The 23,839-nt window shown below is 35.7% G+C and overlaps 1 protein-coding gene across 1 annotated transcript in view; it reads right to left on the reverse strand.

The window, feature by feature from the left end:
• Positions 1 to 14,012, reverse strand: part of LOC136041590 (lysosomal cobalamin transporter ABCD4-like) — an 87,105-nt gene extending 73,093 nt beyond the window's left edge. The window contains exon 1 of the mRNA XM_065726287.1: positions 13,841 to 14,012. Coding sequence (XP_065582359.1) covers positions 13,841 to 13,970 — 130 coding nt within the window. The 5' untranslated portion in view covers positions 13,971 to 14,012. The remainder of the gene's footprint in view (positions 1 to 13,840) is intronic.
• Between the last annotated feature and the right edge of the window lie 9,827 nt (positions 14,013 to 23,839).

The raw sequence follows: 23,839 nt of genomic DNA on the forward strand, positions 1-23,839 counted from the left end.
TTGGACGTTGGCGTTGAAGGCTTTAGAAACAGCTAAATATAAATACGAGACTACAACTGGAATATATGCATCTCAAAATAAAACAAAAGCCACTATATCTTACATATAGCTTCTACTCTTGCCAAGATTTTAATACAGTTCATTGCAATTCAAATGGCACTGTTGTACTATTCAGGTCCAAATAAGAACAAACTTCAGAAATTGTGTTTACATTACGTCAGATTTGGTATTTAAGAGTTTGTGAAATAACCAATTACAAAAATGGCACTTATGAAACAGTATGAGGATCCAAAAAGAACAATTTTTCCCCATATGCTATTCAAGTTCCTCCAAGATTTTCTCCCAAAGTATATTACAGTTTGCAGCCACCCTAGACACCAGAATACCATTTGTGCTTGACTCAGAACAAAATTTAGCTGTTTATCCTCTTTAAAAAATAAATATAAGAAAAAAACATTGAAAAAGCACAAAAGACTATTCAAACCAGCATGAAAAACTTTGTGTCTAGTACCCATATATTTTTGACAATTGTTCTGTAAATTCGTCAGAAGCCCCTAAAAGCTCAACTGAAGTTTGCAGTATACTGGAAAAAAATGTGTATATTTTTAACCTTTTTTCCCTCTTTTTTTAAATGCAACATTTAACGTTACAATATGTATCCAACTCTACTGAAAATAATTGTTTTTATTTCTTCTACATTTTGCTTGTTTTATATTGTGATTCTTATATGAGTTATTTTCTCCTTGTTTTTGGTTCAAATATTACTTTTACTTTTTGTTCAAAAATCTAGCTTTCTGATTTAATTCAAGTGCCAATAGCTTTAGGGCAATCTAATTAAAATTTTTATAGAGGCACTAAAACTCAATTTTTCAGAGAGCTAAGAACATTTTGTTGGAAAGTATCAGAAGATACCCCAAGAAAACAAAGCCTACAATAGCCCATAAAATGTGCTGCAATTGGTGTATTAGTGGGCCCAAAGCTGCCACTTAAACAATGGGTGGCAGATAATGGATGTGGCATCTCCAATGGCTCTGATAGCATACTGGTTAACATAATCATTGATACGGACCAAGCTATCATAGGATAGAGAAATTCCAAGGGGATGCCAAAATTCTATCAGAATAACTGTCCCTGGATTCTTTAACCAGATGGGCATTCTACTGGAGCATGTTTCAAAACTGGCCATTGATGCCACATCATGAGGACAAATAAAAACACTCTCGACCCATCCAATGGCATGAGAACAGGATCAAGCAAGTGGAGTGAAGTTTTATAATTTCCAGTTTGTACATATTTTTTTAATTATGGAGGGCTACGAAATTTTATTTTATGCAAACAGATTTTAATTATTAGCAGAATCAAAGGACAGACCAACATCTAAATAAATACAGTTGCTAAGCCATTTGTTCATTTTTTTACACCAATCTTTGGTGACAGTGTCTCTATTGATAGGAGTTCAAGGCCGAAACATCTGGCCGAAAGACAATCTAGCTGGATTTTACATATATTATCAAAAAACGCTGCGATTAACTCGATTAACTCGATATGAGGAGAGGCCAGAGCTATCAAAAAATTTTTAAATTTTAAATTTAAATTTTTAAATTTTTTAAATTTTTTTATTTGAAATCCTTGAGCAATAGAAACCTTTCCCTTCAGAAAGTTGAAAAGCTTTTTCTTAATCTCTTACAAAACTAGGAAGACAATTGCATTGATTCACGAAAATTTAGGAGGGTGGTGGTAAAATGTATTTTTCAGCATTGAAGGGAAGTGGAAAATTTGTTGTTTTTGTTTGTTTTGTTTTTTTCAATGAAAATATATAAGACATCATTCAATGAAAGAACGGTAATTTTCAAAGTCTGAAGAAGAGGGGATCCAGGAGGCAAGCATAGATTGAAATGAGAGGGCGATGAGTGATCACCCCCCAAACTCAAATTTATAATAGATTTTCAAAACTTATAGCCTACTACTGAGTACCAAGAAGATAAATTCGAAGACCCCACTGCCTTTCCATGACGAAAGTAAAACAGTTCAAAATAGGGATGAAACCTTTTTATTGACAGTGAATAGATATAAAATTATTTAACTGGATATTTCGAACACATATCACGTAATATGTCAGATAAATCTAATGAACCGGAACCGAAAAGGTCAAAAAGATTTGCCTCCACTGTTGCATTGAAAAAAATAAGAGCAATAAACTATATTTAATTAGTTTATTAGGTACAAATTTTGTTTATTTTTATTCATGTCTTTTAGTTTTACTGCTGATGATGAACACTGTGTATGTGTTCGAAATATCCAGTTAACTAATTTTATATCTATTCACTGTCAATAAAAAGGTTTCATCCCTATTTTGAACTGTTTTACTTGAGTACCAAGAATTTGAATTCGATTGAAAAAACTGAAAAAATCAAAACTTTCTGAAGCAAAAATAGATCAGCATATCAGCAATACCATTGTTCAAAGACAGTTAGTGTTGTGAATGGAAAACTGAAACGTTTCTGTAATATTAGAGAGAGGCCAACAGGGTGTATACCAAGGATAAAAAAGTTAGATGGTGACAGTATTGTGGCCAGCAATAAACATCATTGATATCAATTATCACTGCTCCCTGGAGATGAGACACAGACAAAATATATGTAACATCCAACTGAAATAATTTTGTTTCATTACTTAATTTACAAAAATCCAATGCTCCTTCACCAACACTATAAATGTGTGCCTTGTTGATACCAGATCTGCCTAATTCTCAGAAGTACCCTGGCAATGATGTCAATTGATCTACCACAAATACAATGTCTTTGGTTCATTAGATGGCATTGAATAAGGTTATAGTTGTGATGAAGATACCAGCTATACACCAATTATAAGGATCACCACTATATCTCCCTTTTTCCCAAATGGTTTTGTAAAGTAATTTAAGAAGCCTGTGTCACTCATACCAATTGCGAGTAAAAAATCCCACTTCTCAATGTCTTTAGCCAATCTATGTCAATAGTTAAGTGGGTATATTTCACATGTCCCTAGACATGCAACCTGGTTATACTCATTTTCTTCACAAGTGGAATCTGATACAGGGCACCATAAGACCAACTAGCCGTTCTGCCACACGACAATGGGGTCCTTCACAAGGGAATGTTCCTTGAAAGGTGCATTCCCTGCTGCTATCCCAGCTTCATTTTTGCCCCTTTACACATCTGGCCTTTCCTTTTTGGCAACATGGTAAGGGGGATTTTGAAATGCAGAATAAAGGATTATGAGCAGATAAAGATGTTGCAAAGATAATAGGTAATATTTTACAAGACCAGAAGATATAGGTTAGGTAGTATGAAAGAGGTCTTTCTGATTTCCAGTGCTTCTAGATGTTGGCGAAGGAGACATGGGGTGAAGGGGTTTTTCTTAAGGTGACTTTAAAAAAGAGGGATTGAAGAATATAATTGAATTAAGTGGCCTTGGGGGAAGGCCTTAACGCCTTGGGGGAAGAAGGAAGTATTTAGGGAGTAGGAAAGGGCAAGAAGGTCCTTATTTTTGCCAGATGTGAGGAAGTATGGATGAGAGAGTGAGTCATGTGATGTATGAGAGTGAAGAATTGAGTGAGTTGAGAAATGAAGTGAATGGAAAATATAGGTTGAAGAGATATGCCTGGTGAATGTAATGAGTGATGATTGTTTTGCAATTGTTAAAGATTTAGGACAATTTCTTAGGTTGGCAATGGAGCACAGAAGTAGATTTTTGTGATTTGTGTTTTTCTTTCCTATGTTATGTTTATCCAATGACAATTATTTAAAAGTGAATTATCTTTTTGGTTTGTATTGCCATGAACCTATGGCATAGAAGGCAATAAAATTTACTTACTATTCTGAGTCTAATAGCCTTAATTCACTTATTTAAAACACAATTCGAGAAGGACGAGTGATGTTGTACTTTTTACTCCTGGCACTGCTACCCCTTCCAAATTCACGCTGAGGAAAAGTGCCTGCTAGGAGAGTGGAGGCGCCCCCATCCCCTACTTAACACCACTGTGCAAACATTTCAAATGTACCTTTGCAAAGCTATATATATATATATATATATAAATAAGTTGTCTGTGTGTGTGTGGGTCTGTCGGGTGACGTCATGTTTGTGTGTCGACTGACGTCATGTTTTCGACTGACGAAATTACAGACCGGGACATCGGGACACAAATGACGACCGGGACACCGGCACATAGGGAATATAAATGACGACACTCAAAGAGAAACAACAAAGCACCGGGACACAAATGACGACCGGGACACAGGAAATATAAATGACGACCAGGACATAAGTAAAAAAAAAACTAAAAAAAAAGGTAAAAACTACAAAAAAACTTAAAAGAAAAAAAAACTAAAAACTAATAAAAAAACTAAAAAAGCTAAAAAACTAAAAAACTAAAAAAGAAAAAAAAAGAAAAAAGGAAAAAAATGAAAAATAAAGGAGAAAAAAAAACTAAAAAAACGAATGTATATACAGACCGGGACACCGGGATACAAATGACGACTGGGACACAGGGAATATAAATGACAACCGGGACACAGGGACACAACTACAACGGGGACGCCGGGGGGCACAGGGGGATATATAAATGACGACGGGGACACAGGGAATATTAGATTAGCAATCACCATCAACAAAGCCCAAGGGCAATCATTAGAATCATGAGGTATAACTAAAAAAACTAAAAAAAGGTGAAAAACTAAAAACTAAAAAAAATGCCAATTCAAAAACGAATGTATATACAGACCGGGACACCGGGACACAAGGAATATAAATGACGCCCGGGACACTCAAAGAGAAATCACAGACTGGGACACCGGGACACAAATGACGACCGGGACACAGGGAATATAAATGACGACCGGGACACAGGGACACAACTACAAAGGGGACGCTGGGGGGCACAGGGGGATATATAAATGACGACGGTGACACAGGGAATGGTCTATTAGCAATCACCATCAACAAAGCTCAAGGGCAATCATTAGAATCATGAGGTATAGATCTGAATACGGATTGTTTTCCCATGGACCATTATATGTTGCATGTTCAAGAGTCGGTAAACCTGACAATCTATTTATATGCACAGACAATGGGACAGCAAAGAATGTTGTATATTCGCAAGTTTTACGTAGTTAAAAACATAAATATATATATATATATATATATATATATATATATATATATATATATATATATCTATCTATATTCACAGGTGGGACATAGGGACACAACTACAATGGCGCGTAACGACTTACACGCGCGGGAGGGCTTGGGGGGCGCAAAGCGCCCCCACCAACTAAGTGTTGGGGTGGCGCGAAGCGCCACCCCAACAGCTAGTATATATATATATATATATATATATATATATATATATATATATATATATATATATATATATATATATACATTAGTTTGTCCTTAGTGCTTAGCACTTACAATTTCTTATAAAATCCTTTAACATTGTATTGGTTGTTCTTTTTCAAAATTTGAGCTGTACTAGGCAAGTCCACCCCAAGGAAAGTTTGCCAGGAGAGGTGTTTGCCAGGAGAGGGGGGAGAGGTGTAACTTTTCAATGAATAGATGTGATGCCAATAAATTAAAGTACTTCAAACGTCTTAATAGGAAACAATTTTGTGATCAAAATGAAAATAACTGGTTTGTAAATAAATCTAAGGACAAAACTGGGGAAAAATATGCAGGGTCCTTATGCCTCAAAGTGAAGTTTCAATTAGTTTCCTATTTCTAAGAGGGGACATCCCCATCCCCCAGCTGTACCCATTGTGTCATGAATTCATTTTTAACACACGAAGAAGCTTCTATTGAGCACAAGTGTTGATATGGATGAATATGGACTTGAGGAACAACCACTGATGATTCATTTTGAAATCAAAATCCATAAGCAAAGTCTTCAAAGATAAATATCAAGACAGACATTTCACAACATAGTTTTTGCAGGACAACTAAATAAATGAAGGGGGATCAGGAAATTTTCCCACAGAAAAGGGAAAAAACAAGGAGTGACTCAGACAAATTGTACTTACAGCTACAGTAGCAAATAGACTGGGTAACAAGTAGAAATATGGTGTTTTTACTAGATTTTAATGCCCAGGTCGGTAGAAATAGGGATAGATGGTATCCTAGCCTCGATAAATTGGATGCAGGAAAAGAAAACAGTAATGGCTACAGACTTTTGCAATTTTGTAGGTATAAAAATCTAGTAATAACCAATACAGTGTTAGGTCACAAGATGGTCCAGAAGTTGACATGTATTCACATGATGGTAAGACAACAAACCTTATTTATTATGTTATAGTAAACCGAAGACTGGAAGGATCAATACAACATACTAGGGTACATAGGAGTGCTGTTATTGATGTAAAAAGTAAAGTTAAAGCTGAAATTTTTGCAAGGGTAACTACGTCCCAGGAGTTTATAACGTTGGTAGACTCCAGGATGAGAATTTAAGAGAAACTTTCCAAGAACATTTGAATACTAAACTTGAGAGTATAAAATTTGACAATATGGAAGATGGTTGGAATAATTTAAGAAAAACAATTTGTTAGGTTGCTGATGGTGTCTTAGGGAAGAAAGTTAAGACTGCAGGTAAGAATACTAGTGAAAAAGCTTTATGTTTAACAGAGAGGAGGAGGTGTTTATACAAGAATTACCTGAGTGATAGATCATATGAACTAAGAAGGTGTGAAATGGAGGCCATGGGTAAAATTGTCAAGGATCTGGAATATGCAGCTAGATGACATAATAGTAAAATATTTTACTGGCATGTTAATAAATTGAGAGGGAGTAGTCAATCCATACTTGTCCCAGTTAAAGATAGGAATGGGGCTACAATTAGTGATAAGAAAAGAGTTAAAGAGAGATAGGGGGAAGTTTCTGAAAATGTGCTAAACTGAGATACAGTTGCAGAAAAAGATATAGAGGAAAATGAGAAAGCTTGCAATACCTTGGATGTGAAGGAAGAATTGTTTTGTGAGGAAGAATTAGCAACAGTATACTAAAAGGACTAAAAAAATAATAAGGTTCCAGGTGCTGATAGTATGGTAAATGAGTTTCTTAAATATGGTGACACTGAAGCTAGAAATAAGTTACTGAAGATTATGAACAAAATTTTTGAAAAAGGAAAAGTACCTAACGATTTTAGGAAAACTTAATTAAACCACTGTATAAGAAAGGTGATAAGAGTGAGTGTCATAATTATCAGGGCATTAGTCTGATCCCTCTAGGTAGCAAATTACTTAGTAATATGATACTTTTTAGACTGAGAGATGCTGTAGACAAAGTTTAAGAGAAGAACAGTGTGGTTTTAGAAATGGTAGAGGATGTGTTGAGCAAATTTTCACTCTTAGGTTAATAATTGAGAAGTACCTTAGTTTTCAAACACCTTTGGTCCTCAGTTTTATAAGTAATGAGAAAGCATTTGATTCTGTTGATACAAGAGCTTTAGCAAAGGTCTTATTGCTGTATGGTATACCAGACAAAAAATTAAAGTAATTGGTGCTATGTACAAGAATAGCAGTACTGCAGTTAAGGTAGGAAATGAGGTTAGCAGCTGGCTTTGTATTAAATCGCGAGTTATGCAGGGTTGTGTTCTATCCCCCTTTATATGGATCATTTTGATGGAGTTTGTCTTAAGGAAGCACAGGAAAGGCAATGGGAGACCACAGAATCAAATGGGAAGGAAAAACTCTCCTGGACTTAGATTATGCTGATGATTTAAGCATTCTAGATGAAAGTGTGAGCAAAATGAATAAACTTTTAGAGTTTTTGCAAGTTCAAGGTGCTCGAATAGGTTTGAAAATTAATGTTAAGAAGACTAAGTCACTAAAGCTAGGAATAAGTGAAGATGAAAAGGTTTTGTTGGGTAGCAAAAAGATTGATATGGTGGACAGTTACACTTACCTTAGCAGTATTATTAGTAAAGATGATGGGAGCAGTGAAGATGTTAAAAGTAGAATATCCAAGGCTCAGGGTGTTTTTCACAGTTAAAAAAAGTTTGGAAGAATAGGAAGATAAGTCTGCAAACCAAGGTTAGAATATTGGAGGGCATGGTGATGACAATGGTCAAATATGGCTCTGAACCACAGGTGATCTGAAAAGCAGATGAAGATTTACTGGATGTTTTCCAGAGAAATTGTCTACAGAATATTCTGGGTACCTGGCTGACTGACCATATTTCAAACAGTATGCTGTCTAATTTCTAGGGCTATAATCAAAGAAAGGTTGAGATGGTTAGGGCAGGTTCTGTGGATGTAGGATGACAGATTTTCAAAGATTGTTCTTTTTGGCCAACCGTCTAGGGCTAAACAGAGAGCAGGTCCTACTTGTCTGGGGTGGGAAGATGTCTAAAAAATTCCTAGGAGGGTGTACAGAGGGATGCTTTGAATAGATTCGATGGAGGAGGAATGTGTGTAACTGTGTTGGCATCAGGCAGCTTAGTTCTGTGGTAAGTTGTTCATAGTAGTAGTAATAATGTTCTTAAGGCTTTCTAATATGGTCCTTCAGATTATAAACCAAATGGAAACCTTTAATATCCCTCCCCTCCTTTTCCTGTGTTTATCTCCTAGCAATTACAATTGGAAGGTGATAAACGTCATAATAAGAACAAATTTATATTTGGTGGAGTCCTACTAGGAAAAGTTTGAAAAAACAGAAAGACAAGTCCGCACATAAGAACTAGATTACTAGAAGTCATAGCCATAACAGAGATTAAGCATGGTTCTAGACATGGGTGCCATGGGCTTAATTTGCTATGGGGAGAAGGGAGAGGCAACTTCCCCTCCTGAACCTCGGTTATCCCCCCAGAATACAGTTTGCATCCCCCTCTGGCTGAAATTTAGTTTCTTCCAAAATCTTTTCAAACCTAAGATAAACCTGTGTATTTCAAGCATCAAAAGAAACAGATGAGTATTTTAGTATACATTTACCTTTATTATACTATAAGTAACTTTTAAATAGTAATATAAAGTACCTTTATAATACTTTTAAAGTACTAAACAGTACCTTTATGGTACCAAATGGCTTATTTTTTAGTTTTTAGTGTCATTTTTGCTTGATTTGGGCAAATTGACTCCAATTATGCCCCCAATGGATACGCAAAAAGGCCAAATGTTTTATTTTTTCCAACTTGTTCAATGTTTTGTAAAGAAATTGTTTAAGGATAGTCTTAGATACTTGTTTGTGTGACTGTATAAGTAAATGCATAACATTAGGGGAGAGAGCTCTCTTGAGTGAAATATCTATAATAGTATCTCCTGAATAAAATAAAATAGTATTGTAGATTTCTTATTTTATACTTCTTATCAATGTAACAGTTGTTACCTTGAAATCATATTCTCATTCTTTTGATGGTCCCAAATGGATGTATATAAAGCTAAACAAAAATTAGATTCTCACTTTATATATACAATTTGTTTTGATTAATCAGATTATCCATTCTCTCCATTGTTATCCACATATTTATAATATTTAAAACAATCTTTTTATCTAACACTTGCAATCAATCACTAGGGTCAAACTGGATTTTTGAGTATATACAGGATTACTTGTTCTAAGATGCATCAAGACATGAAGAAACAACAACAAAGAGACATGTTATTAGAGTCAAGATCATCACATGAAAATATCTAAAAAGAGAACACAAGTTCAAAGAAAATGAGAATATGCATATTTCCTATGGTATTTATGGTATTTTATAATATGGTATTTTTGGCATATTTAACTTGCAAATTTTTTGAACTGTCAAACAATGAATGGTGCTGCTTTCATTTAAAATGTCTTTAACAGAGAATGAAGAGACATAGATGCTTTGAAAGTTTGGCAGCTAACATATCATTAAAATAAAATTCACAGCAAGTGCCTTCAAGCAGCATGCATTCCAGTCAGTAAAACCAATTGAAACAAACCTATTCAAATCATACAAAGTAGTTACAAATCTGATAGACCAAGGACATCCAGTCAACCTACTTCTACTAGACTTTGTTGGAGCCTTTGACTAGGTATCCCATAGTTGACTGTGTTCCAAATTATCTGCTGCCAGCATCAATTCAGCCATAGTAGACTGGCTAATGAAATCTTCACTAGCTGCAAGCATGAAATCAATTTATTTAAGATGATGGCCCATCTATCTATTCTGATGAGGCCATAGTAATGAGTGGAATACCACAGGTAACTGTACTAGGCTCAACCCTTTTTCCGATTTACATCAACAACATTTTCAATCGTGTGGATAATAATATGATTTGTTTGCAGATGATACCAAACTTTTTGGCATTCCAAACCCACAGAGAATCCAACACAACATAGACAGGGAACATGATTGGACTCAAGACTGGCTTTTCTGATTCAATACAACCAAAGCTGTACTCTGCACCTTGGACTCAACAACCCAATGATTATCTTCTCATTTTTCAATCCCATCACTAAAATAAGGGAGCATCTAGAGAATAGAGAAGAAGAAAGGGACCTTGATGTCATTGTCAACAACAAGTTGAGGTTCCAAACCCACATTCGGCATGTTGTTTCCTAAGCAAGCTCCATCCTTGGCCTATTAGATTGGAACATCAGTAGCCAAGAGGCAACAATATTCATAAAACTAAAAAAAAACGTGTTAGACCTCATCCTGATTTTGGCATGTGCCATACTGGTCCCTCTTATCAGCAAGATATAAGGCTCATCAAAAACGTTCAGAGGTGAGCAATGAAGTGCATGAAAAGCCTAAAATCACCTTTATATGAGAACTAAACTTTAGTTTTTGGTCATCCCATAATGCCAAAATTTTGAAAAAATCTTTGAAAAATTATAAAATACTTGCTTATACCATTCCTAAGAGCACAACATTTTACTTAGTGCCTGTCCCTTGATTTGCAAATCTATAGCCCAAATCATATATACTTTATGAATTCTTGTAGGCTGGCTGTTTTTTTTTAAAATCAATTTAATAGCAACTAATCAACATCAATGGCAAGAAGCAGCAAGAAAATAGAATATATATATAATTTGGGGTAAATTTATATCTTTTCATGTTATATAGCTAGAAAGAGAGTGAATTTATCACTTGGTGCCTTTTTTATGTCTTTCCAAATATTATAATTACTTCCAGGACAAATTCTCTTTTGAGCCCTTAAAGAGGTTTAAAATAGGCTTTAGTACCCATAGGCTCAAAAAATTGATTGAAAAAGAAAAAAAAACTGTCTTGTGAAAAAAATTGTCGTTTGTTGTTCTAGAATGGTAATGATTATTTTGACTAACCTTATTGATAAAATGCTATATTGAAAACAAATGAATTTTCAAAAAGAGCCTGCAGCCCCTTAAAAACAGCATTAAAACAAATTAGAAAGCACACCATTGTTAAAAACCCTAAACAAGAAACTTAAAGTCCCCACCTTGAAAAATAAAGAGATTTTGCATGGGCAGCACTGATCTTTTTTTCTTTTTTGGTATGTTTTTTTTTTGCTGCTAGCAGGGCACTAAAACATCATAACCTAGAGAGTTGTTTAAGGGTTCATTTAAAAGCTAATTTTATAGCTAATTATTTTTAAACTTAATATCAAAGTTTAAATAAGTTATGACTTAGCTTTAGGGCCCCCATTAACAGCTCAAAATGGAACTTGAATTTGAAGGAGCTATTTTTTTGTTGTTTTTTTTTTTTTTTTGCTGCTAGCAGGGCACTAAAACAAAATAACCTAGAGAGTTGTTTAAGGGTTCATTTAAAAGCTTATTTTATAGCTAATTATTTTTTAACTTAAAATGGAACTTGAAGTAAAAGCAATTATTATGGTTATTATTTTGACTAACCTTATTGATAAATTTTTCTTTTTTTGTTCATTTAAAAGCTAACTTATTTTTGTTTTTTTGTTCATTTAAAAGCTAATTTTATAGCTCATTATTTTTTAGCTTAACATCATAGTTTAAATAAGTTATGAGTTAACTTTAGGGCCCCCATTAAGGGCTCAAAATGGAACTTGAACTAAAAGCAATTATTATGTTTATGAGGAGCCCAAAAGAAGACATCAAGAGATTTAATCATTTTCTTCCTAGCTAAATTTTATGAAAAAGTTTAAATTTATTCAATTTAAACTAATTATTTGCAAATTATAGTAAAGAGATGGGGGGGGGGTAATATGAAGTGATGCACTTTTCAGAATGATAAAAGTAAGAATTATAGAATTTCTTATTTTATAGGGTTTCCAGTATATTTCAGAATAATGGTTCTCAAGAAGGAGACATGCTAAAACAAAAATCAATGCATTTTCAGTTTGCTCAGTTTGCTAAAGTTGCACTTATTATAATTCATCCCATTTTTTGATATATGCCTCATATGAAGGGCATCAAACTAAAAAAATTAACACAATAGAATTATTACTTTATAATATGCAGCATTTTTATATTAATCAGATTATCATGTTCCCTTCTATTATTATTCACATTTTTAACTTATTTTAAATAGTGTTATTATTTATATTCAGTAAAATCACTCAGGTTAAATTGGATATGTCTCATATGCACAGCATAACTGGTCTTACAATGGACCAGTCAAGGGAAATGGTAAAATTCTAGTTTTGCTACTTTTTAGCTATCTTGGAAAGGGGTTAGGTTAGGGAAGTAAAACTTCCAGTAATGAATCCAGGACCAAAAACATACTCTGGTAAGGTATTGCCAAGCTTCTATGTTAAGACTCTTCTGATTTCCAAGTCTTTAAAATTTGCCTATGTGACAGGTCTATACCTATTGGAATTTGACAAAACAACATTTTACCTTAATTTTCAGTGATGGGTTTTTTTTTTGTTTTAGTTTGAACATGTAATTCTTGTTATTTGAGTAAAATTATAAGTCATCAATATTTTTTTCTAAACTTAGGAAATGTATTTGCAAATTTCTTAAACCTCATAAATTGGGATTAAGCAAAGTTGTGAAGCTGAAAACAGTTTTTGTTGTACTTCACTTAAGCAAAAGCTTTATTGTGCAAGGTTTTAGTTTCATATTACAAAGATTTTTAAAAGTCATCAAAGGTCACTGTCCTCTAGAAAGAGAAGGAGTGGAGGCAGGTAGACTTACTTCAAAATATCTCCCTTAGACATACTTTAATCTGCAGATCCATCCCTGAAAGTTTCATTTTCCTAATCTACAAAATAGATCTTCTGCTCAAATGAAGTACAAGAAAACTGTTTTCAGCATCACAACTTTGCTTAATCCTGATTTATGAGGTTTCAAAGATCTGCAGATATATTTCTTTGATTTAGAAAATACCCATTGATGTGGCCTAAATTCTTTACATATAACATGAATTCTATTTTCAGAACTAAAACCAAAGAAATGATAACTGAAAATTAAGGTAAAATGTTTTGGCAAAATTTCAATAGGTTTGGACCTGTCCAATTGGGAAATTTCTAAGACTTAGAAATCAGAAGAGGATTTACACAGAAATTTGGCAATATCTTCCCAGAGTATGTTTTTGGCCCTGGATTAATTACTGAAAGTTATATTTTCCTAGCATAACCCCTTTCCAAGATAGCAAAAAGTAGCAAACTAGAGTTTTAATAGGAAAATTTCAAATACTAGATACCAGAAGAGGGTTAACATTGAAGCTAGACAATAACTTGTCAGAGTAAGTTTTGACTCAGGATCTATTAGCCTAGTGAAAGTTTCATTTTCCTAACCTAACCCCTTTACATGATGGCAAAAAGTAGCTAAACAAGAATTTTACCCAAGATATAAAAATAGAATCATCAAGAATTTTTTGCTTGATTAATTATTTTAAAAAAGTATTAGCTTAGCTTATATAATTACCCTCATCTTTAGTACTTACCAAGCAAGTTAAGAAAGAGAAGAGTTGAAAATAAAGCAACTGTTGGTGATAAAAGTCTTGGAAATATTATCTTCTGAATTCTATAAAATCTTCTAATAAATCTGATGTCAAATCCATTTTCACCAACCATGTCAGCAAGTAATTAATTCAAAGTCAAGACAGAATCTGAAAGAGTTGCCGAATATTATGAGACACAAATATCTTTGAACCTTATCAACTGGAAAAATTTGCCGGAATCTTTCCAGCAAGACTTTGTCCATAGGAATACAGCAAGGGCTATATGAGACCTTCGTTTTGAATGAAAAAGTAATAGTCTGATACGCTTTGAGTGTGTTATTTAGATAAATTTTGGCAAAATTAATTAATTTTTAAAAGTTTTGAAACTACTATTCCTCTGGCGTCCACGTTTCCGTATAGTCAGGGAGCCACTCAACGAAAATGTGTCGGGTAGGTGATCAGTGAGCAGCAGAAGGTTTGACAACGGAATATGGGGTAATAGATAGCGCTGATCACGAAAATGGGTGTTATATACTCGGCCGGGGGGTGCTTGACCCCGAAAATTGAAAATTTCGTGTTTTTTTTTATTATTAAATCACGTTTCGGAAAAATTTCCACAATGATCGCCAAATCTTTCGTAACTGATGCCAGAAGTGACGAGTACAGTAGGGACCATCGCTAATGACCTTGAAACTTGCAATTTTATTTTTTTTATTCGCGCTGGAAAAGATTTCACGCCTAGATTCAGCTGGTAGCGGATAGTTTTATTATCTCAGACAGGAAGATTGCCACTATACTCGACAATGACCTTGATTACAACTCTCTTTCATTCCTAATCAGAATTATTAGTAAACTTGACAAGATTATTATTCAATAAGCTTGAATAAACAAAAAAAAGATTACTATACTAACACCTGCTACGGATTTCGTGAACGGCACTTGTTACTACAAAAGTTAAAAAGTAGCTCAGCATATCAAATTATCCATCAAGCATATCAAACTCGTCCATAAAACACTTCCCACCACAGCCACAAAGTAAATTGCAAGGTCTATTTCCAGCACATGAACATTTTTTTGTACAGCGCTTGCACGAGCAGTACTGGGGGACCACACCTTCTGAAAATGCCTGAAGGGTAGACACAACTGGCCTAACCCCACCGTCTTGAAACATCCAGCCAAATTGCAGGGGATCCAGAAACTGTGGCTTTGCTTGATTTGCTTGCAAAAAAATGTCCAACTGCAGGTATACGCGCTTAGCATGACACTCAAAGGCAGCGTCAGATGGTGGCAAATACTTAAGCTCCCGCTTTTGAGGGTACAAATGCACTCTTAATTCATTAAGAGAGGTAAAGTGGTCTGGGTCTTTTCCGTATGAGGCAACAACGACCTTTTTGCAAATCACACTGAATTTTTCTAGAACCGCAGGGTCGAGCTTTGACTTCTGTATCTCTTGGACAAGCAAAGCAATCGGTTTCTCCAATCCCCATTTCTCGACAGCCTTGGCCACCACTCGTTTTCCTTTAGAAAACATGAAACCCACGGTATCACACCCTGAAAGCGTATGAAGAAGGCAGATGGAGTGAACAAAATCGTTCGGTAAATTGCTGCAAAGCCGATGTATAGGCACTAAATAGCTGTGGAACCTGACATAAACTTTCCGCTTTTCACAATTTGGGTGGTTCCCAAGGAATAACTTGTAGTGATATAGCAAGACGACAACTATGTCTGTGTCATTCGCATCGACCAAAACGACATCGAAACCCCTCTCCAAACAGTCCAACATGTGTAACACAACTCTTGTATCGGCCTCTTCATGGGTACAGCTCAAACGCTCTTCAGAGTTTGTATCAGCATTTCCACTTCTGTTGAGCATCACCACTCTCATCCGGTCTCGAAAGCCTCCTGAGAGGTACACAGTGAACCCTGCTTGCAGCAGGTGAACTGAGTTTTCAAACTCACCGAATAGAAGCTCAATCAGTCTTGCCTTTGTCTTGGAATTTGAGAGCAACGAATTCCAGTCATCTAGGGTTGTGTGTCTACCTAGAGCTACCGGAGACCTGTTTGAACATCCTCGCTGCTCATGGCAACCACCGCAGTCCTTTAGGCAGATCACCTTGCCTTCTTCGTCGGAATATCCAAAAATCCCAGCATATCTATCTGCAAGGACGTGCAGCTCCTTAACGTTGCTGTTGAAAGACACAAGCGTAGAAAATGTCCGTTTTCCATAGCTCTCAACGGTTTCCGATGGATTTGGTGGATGGCTTCTGAGGTAGGGCATCAAGTCTACAACCCTTGAGTGAGTCGACTCACTGCTAATCTCGAGGTTAACGGGCCACTCGCTCAAGCTGATTTTTGTTTTCAAATACTCCAGAAGAGCTGACTTTGTTCCTGTCCGAAGCACAACCATTCCAGATATGGCACTTCTCTGGAATATAGAAGGTGCATATGGAAGAAGCTCATGGGAAAGCAAATTCTTTAGATGGTGAAGTCCTCTTTCGCCTGTAAAGTCAACACTCACCAATACCCTTTTGACAGTTTGAAGTTCAACATCGGTAAGGCTATTTACAGCACTAGAAGTATTGGTTGCTTTTTTTCTGTTTCGCCTTCTCATTATTCATGACCTTTACTTTGCTAAAGGCACCTTTTTCACCGTCCAAGTAGCGATCAGCCGCTCTGCTTCCAACAGATCGCACACTGAGGAGACTGTCAGCTATCTCACTATCAACTGTCTCAAGCGTATAAATATTCAGCATATCTTCGTCAGTGGATCGAAAGGGATTGAGCCTGGCTTCCAGAACAGACTTCACTTTATCAACAGCCATGTGTTGCCGCAGAACGAAGGAAGGGTGATCGTCGTGGTGAGAGGAGTCAAATTCAGTCTGGGGAACAATGCGTAGCATCTCAGTGAATGTAGACGAGACTGAGGCACAGAACGGAAGAGTTAAAATCCACTTCACCAGTGCCAACTCATTCATGGTAATACCCGTCATTCCACCTTCCGTTTTTGAATCTAAATTAATGGTAGATTCTACAGCATGGTCTGGGGATATGCAGTTGAATTTTGCATTCCTCCTCTTCACATTGAACAGTCCATTGTGGAATGCCTGATCTACTTCTTGAGGTAAGCCCTGCATCTCAGCCAGGTACTCAATCAAGCAAGTGCCATACTTATAGTGACCACATGCAACTAAATAAGGAAGCATTTTGCTAGCTCCTTCAAGATGGCCATCCCAGTCACCAGATCTTTCACTGTACAAAAACTGCCACAAAACCAGTACCATTTCTTTGTACTGCTTCCAGAACTTGTGGGTTTTTGAGCGTGCACGAGAAGTCTCGAACCTTTCTAACCACGGGGACAATGCGGTAAGTTTTTCCTTTAGACAGTTCAAGTTCTCATCACCCTCTCTTGAGATCTTCAAGTTTTGCAGTAAATCTCCCATTTTTTCAAAGATAGTGATGCACGATGAATCGTCTGATTCTGCGCAAAAATCTTCGAAAGCTTCCCAGTATAGAATGGATATTGCCTCGAGGACTAACGTATGAGCAGCGAGAGCTTTATAGTACGGTTTACCACTCATCACTTTTAGGTTAAGGTCCTCCATAATTTTTTTAGTTTAAGGTCCTCCATAATTTTGTGTTTAGACTCCTTTGCTTGACTTTTTCTATTCAGCTTATCTTGGAAAATCTATCTGGCCGGGTGAACCCTGACGCATTCACACTGGATAGATGCCGCTGCTTATCCGAGCTAAAAATTGGGTCAATCCGCTTTTCTGTCAATAGTTCAAAAACGAGAAGAGTTAGAGAATTTCTGGATCAGTCATTTTGTAGGACAATAAATTTCCTACAGAAGCCATTAAAAAAAAATACACCTCAGTCAGGGAAATTTTCAAGATGGATCAAGATTAATCCAAAAGAGAGATAAATTGTGTTAACTTTTTCGTCGAAATTTTGTGATTACAACTGAACGGCAAAAGATAAAAATGTTTTGAAAAGAGAACATGATTCTTTATTTAATTACCTTCGATCTGAGGTATAGCTGAACAATTTTGGAGTAACCTGTAATTTTTTATCGATTTTAATATAATTTTTACCAGTTAAGATGGATTTTTAGGGAATTTGAAGAAATGTGGATGTCGCACCCATTTGTCGACTATATAACGCCAATTTTCGTTTTCAGCATGGTCGATTGCATTAGATTGAACACTCAAACCTTCTGCTGCTTGCTGATCACCTCAATCCTTAAATATCAACATTTCTCTCGTGTGGCTCCCTGACTAGTACCATATTTGTCCAGTTTCATCACTGAAGCTTCCAATATCAAACAGTTCGCTCTAACGAACTGTAGCAAGGAGCAACACGGCTCAATAGTATCCAAAAATCTAATGCCATGATACCAAAAGTTACTTCAAAAGAATTGCATTTTAATGCTGATTTTAAATATATAAATTTCATCAATATTACTCTTAACCATCAGAAGTTACCAGTCTGAAAAAATTTGCCTCATTTTAGAAAATAGATGTGAACACCCCTTGAAAGTCATACAATATAAATGAAAATCGTACTGATTCAGCGTATCAAAGAACCCTATTGTAGACGTTTCAAGCTCCTATCTACAAACATGTGGAATTTTGCATTTTTTGCCAGCCAACTCCCCCCAACGTCAGCGTATCTGATCGGGATTTAAAGTGAGAGATCTGAGTTACGGGGTCCTTTTAAATATAAAATTTCATTAAGATACGAACACTCCTTCTTAAATTAAAATACCTAATTTTTTTCGTTTTTCAAAATTAACCCTCCCCCCTCCCCAACTTCCCCAAATAGAGCGAATCCGTTCCGGTTATGTCAATCACGTATCTACAATCTTCTCCTTATTTTTCCCACCAAGTTTCATCCCGATCCCTCCACTCTAAGCGTTTTCCAAGATTTTAGGTTCCCCCCTACAACTCCCCCCAATGTCACTTGATCTGGTTGGGATTTAAAATAAGAGCTCTGAGATACGATATCCTTCCAATTTCAATGAATATCCCATCACCCGTTCGTAAGTTAAAAATACTTCATTTGTTCTCTTTTTTCCGAATTAACCGGCCCCCACCCCCCACAGATGGTTAAACAGGGAAAATATACTTCCTTCTGGAGTAGTTAGAAAAATAACATGGATTAATATTATATTCATGGAGAAAAAGTGCATGGATGTTTCGGTTGTCTAATTGAAGTTTTTAATACATCCTAAGAAGTCATACTCTTATTGTAGTTTTCAACAATATTACTTCCAATGGGAGTCTAGCAGAAGGTAGGAATTTAAGGGTAACATCCTTGGAACCATGTTTTTTGTGTTGGTCATCAACGACATTTTAAAAATCTCATTAACCTTTTACACCACTTTGCAGACGGCACCACGTCCCTGCAGCTGTCCATAAATAGAACAGCACCATAAAAGCTTACTAGCCTGATTATGGGATCTCCTAGAAGCAGAAAAATGGTCTGATACCTCGAGGGTCAGTTCGGATATTTCCAAGACTAGGGATCTACTAATCGTTTGGTGGAAGTTCCCGTGTTGACATCCTGGCTTTATTTTCAAGATTGAAGTTATCCAGAAAGTTGACAAAATTCGAATCTTTAAAAACACCTCTCGTCGGGCAAACATCTTGGTCTGATTCGATCGTCCAGTGTGAAGAATCTGGGTATGATTGTTTTACCTTCTTTCTGAGTATCTCTTAACATCCTGTTTTATTAGTTCTCTCTAAGTCATGTATTAGGATATATTCACTTACTTTTTTGTACTTGTTGTGGGATGAAACGCGAATATCCCACTTGGCAGGTTGAAGACTCCGTGTGCTTCACTCCCATTTTGTTGTAGTCTTGTGGCAGCTCTTCAGAAAACCAAGGCCAGCAGCACTCCCTCTTTCTGAAAAACTTTCTAAGTCCGCCAATGGGGCTTTACAGTTTTGAATCGATTCTCCAACTGATCACCAGGTCACCTCTGCGAAGCTGGCACAGGAGCTTCTAGAAATACTTGCTTGCAAATATGGTCCTGAGGTCTTCCCAAGACATGGCCCAGCTTTCTCTGTTTGACAATGGGCTCGAAGTTAGAGCAGCGGTCGCACACATCAACAATCAATAATAAACAAATACTAAAACGAGTAATACTTAAAACAAATATTCAAATCAAACTTAAAACGAACAAGAATCACTACAAATAACGGTTTTGCTACTGCCCCCTCCCCTAATTGCAAAAGTCACCCTTCTTTTTTTTCTTTTTTTGTGTTTGTGCTGTTACATTAATGATTTCTATTTTCATTATATCTGATTGAAAATTCATTGACTTATTGCTTTGACCTTCTCTGTGAACATACCTTAGCATAGGTCACCATACTAGCTCTCTTAATGTTATTAAATAAAAAAAACATGTTTTTTAACTGCAAGTAAGGAGCGACATTAAAAGTTAAGACGAACAGAAATTATTCCGTATATGAAAGAGGTTGTCCCCTCCGCAACGCCTTGCTCTTCCCGCTAAAGATTGACTCTTTCTCACAACTCTACTTTTTAAAACAATCAAAGACTTTGGCGTAAAGAGTCTCACAACCTCTTCCATATTCGGAACAATTTCTGTTCGTTTTAAGTTTTAATGTTGCTCCTTACTTGCAGTTAAAAAAGAAATGTTTTTTTTATTTAATTTCTGAACGTTTTTGAATTAATGTATATTTTGATTTTGGCTCACCGCACATGAATAATTGAAACAAAATTTGTATATTAACTGTTTTTCTTGCTAAATGGCTTTCTCATAGTTTTGATCGGATGATTTTGATAAAAAAGGGTGGTGGAGGAGGCCTAGTTGCCCTCCAATTTTCGGTTACTTAAAAATGCAACTGGATCTTTTAATTTTTTTGTGCGAACGTTTTTGATAGTAATAAACATACCTACCTTACGAATTACCTTACGTAACGAACTTCTATATTTGTGTGTTTTTAATTATGTATATGAGGGGGTTCGCCCCCTCGTCAATACCTCGCTCTTTACACTAAAGCTTGAATTTTATCCCAAATCTTTGATAATGGCCCCTGAATCACAAAGGCCGTAGAATAAATAGTTGGAATTACTAAAAATACTTCAGCGTAAAGAGCAAGGTATTGTGGAGGAGAAAACCTTCTTATATACGTAATTTTTATATTCGTTTTAAGTTTTACTGCTACTCATTACTTCCAGGTGAAAAATTTATTTATTTATTTTCTCATTGTTTCTTATTAAATAATGGAAAAAAACCCTGAGCACCCATCATGGAAATTCTCTTCCCTCATGATAAGTTCCTCCATGGAAAGATCCTTCCACGTAACCCCATCCCCCGACCCACTCCCATTCCGACGCGAAAAAGTCCCCTTGAAAACTTCTGTACACTTCATAATAACCATTACTATATGAAAACAATGGTCAAAGTTTGTAACTTGAAGCACCTCCCCCGGGGATTGTGGGGGATTAAGTCGTCCCCAAAGACATAGTTATTAAGTTTTTGACTAAGTTGAATAGAATGGCTATCTCGAAATTTTGATCCGGTTACTGTGGAGAAAAATATGCATGGGAGGGGGCCTGGGTGCCCTCCAATTTTCTTGGTCACTTAAAAAGGGAACTAGAACTTTTATTTTCCATTAGAATGAGCCCTCTCGCAACATTCTAGGACCACTGGGTCGATGAGATCACCCCTGAGAAAAAAAAAAAACAAACAAATAAACACGCATCCGTAATCTGTCTTGTGGCAAAAAATACAAAAATCCACATTTTTGTTGATAGGAGCTTGAAACCTCTACAGTAGGGTTTTCTGATACGTTGAATCTGATTGTGTGATTTTTGTTAAGATCCTATGACTTTTAGGGGCTGTTTCCCCCTGTTTTCTAAAACAAGGCAAATTTTCTCAGGCTCGTAGCTTTTGATGGGTAAAACTAAACTTGATGAAATTTATATATTTAAAATCAGAATTAAAATGCGACTTTTTGATGTAACTATTGGTATCGAAATTTTGTATTTTAGAGTTTCGGTTACTATTTAGCCGGGTCGCTCCTTATTACAGTTCGTTACCACGAACTGTTCACTCCATTTATCTTATTTCTCGGATCCGAAGAAATCGAGTTACCAAAAACTATCTGATGGCTACTTTTCCGATTTGTCAGCATCCCCTTGGTACATGAAAAATGTGAGTTAACGTGTTATTATTCACGCGTTTTGTAGTTAGTTCATGTAGAGTTTGCATTGAGTTTTTGCCTGTTTTCACAATCTGAAAATAAAAGTGAGATCTTTTTCGATTAAATCAAACAGTTCGTGGTAAAGAACTGTAGGAAGGAGCGACCCGGCTCAATAGTAAACGAAACTCTTAAAAACCGAATTTTGATACTAATAGATGTATCAAAAGAATCAAATTTTTATGCTGATTTTAAATATATAAGTTTCATCAAATTTTTGTCTTACTCATCAAAAGTTACGAGCCTGAGAAATTTTGCCTTGTTTTGGAAAATAGGGGGAAACACCCCCTAAAAGTCATAGGATCATAACGAAATACCATCGCATTCAACGTATCAGAGAACCCTACTGTAGACGTTTCAACCTCCTATCTGCAAAAATGTGGAACTTGTATTTTTGCCAGAGGACCGATCACGGGTGCGTGTTTATTTGTTTGTTTTTTTCCCAGGGGTAATCGTATTTGATACCAATAGTTACATCAAAAGAATCAAATTTTAATGCTGATTTTAAATATATAAGTTTCACCAAGTTTAGTTCTACCCATCAAAAAGTTACGAGCCTGAGAAAATTTGCCTTATTTTAGAAAATAGGGGGAAACACCACCTAAAAGTCAGAGAAAATCACACCATCAGATCCAGCGCATCAGATAACCCTACTGTTAAAGTTTCGAGCTCTTATCACCACTTATCATATTTTTTTGCCAGAAGCCAGATCACGGATGCGTGTTTATTTGTTCGTTTTTTTTTTCCAGGGGTGATCGTATCGATCAAGCGGTCCTAGAATGTTGCATGAGGGCTCTTTCTAACGGAAATACATGCCATCTAATCATATTTCCACGATTAGTTGTTTATAAATCAAAATTTTTATAGGACAATTCTCTTACTTAATGCTAAATCTGAAGCAAACCTTTTGTTTTTGTGCTCAACAAATATATCGAGATTTAAATGTTTGAATTGAACATCTGAAAATCTCAAGATTAAAAAAAATAATAATTAGAAATCTCCACAGCTTGAAACCTTGAGATTTAAATCAATAATCTATACCTATCAAATACGAGGATAACAAACACATAATTATTTAAGAAGTATTTCGACTCATATATGTAGTTTAAGCACATACCTACATGCAGCTTTATTAGAATTCCTATTTTTCTGACAATTTCGGTCTTAATTCGAATATTTTAGGATGAATAGAAGAGGAAATACTAACGAAGAGCTCTAAACTGACAGGACTGGCCATTATAAACGTTCACCTAAATATTGAGGTAGACATCGACCGTGCAATAGATATGGCGAGTGAAATAGAGAAATAGACTTTTTCTTATAAAATTGTGAATTCTGTAATTTGAGCGAAATATATTGAACTTTAAAAAGCGGAAAGATACGCTACGCTGTTATGAAAAGTAAAATTTTGATTAGTAAATTTTTGAGATTTCATCGAAGTTGACACTGTTTATTAAAACACTATTTTTAAAAGGAAACAGTGATTAGTTCATGCTTTATTGCCTGTACTTAAAACTTAATTCAAATGTATTCTATGCATTTCTATCCCTTTGTTCTGTTTTTCTTGTTACACCCCTAAAAGACATAGTATTTAATGTTTAACATATCTTTTACGAATATACAAGTTGTGTCTTTATCCTCATTTCCTACTCTTCCTTACTACCATAGTTACTAAGCGATGCCACAAAATTAGGCGACATGCTAAATGGTTTGACCTATATAAATTGTCCCAAAGAGTGTTTGACCGCAAAAGATGGTTTAAGACCATTTTTTT

This window comes from Artemia franciscana, unplaced genomic scaffold (genome assembly GCF_032884065.1).
Source record: "Artemia franciscana unplaced genomic scaffold, ASM3288406v1 PGA_scaffold_30, whole genome shotgun sequence".
NCBI classification, from domain to species: Eukaryota; Metazoa; Arthropoda; class Branchiopoda; order Anostraca; family Artemiidae; genus Artemia; species Artemia franciscana.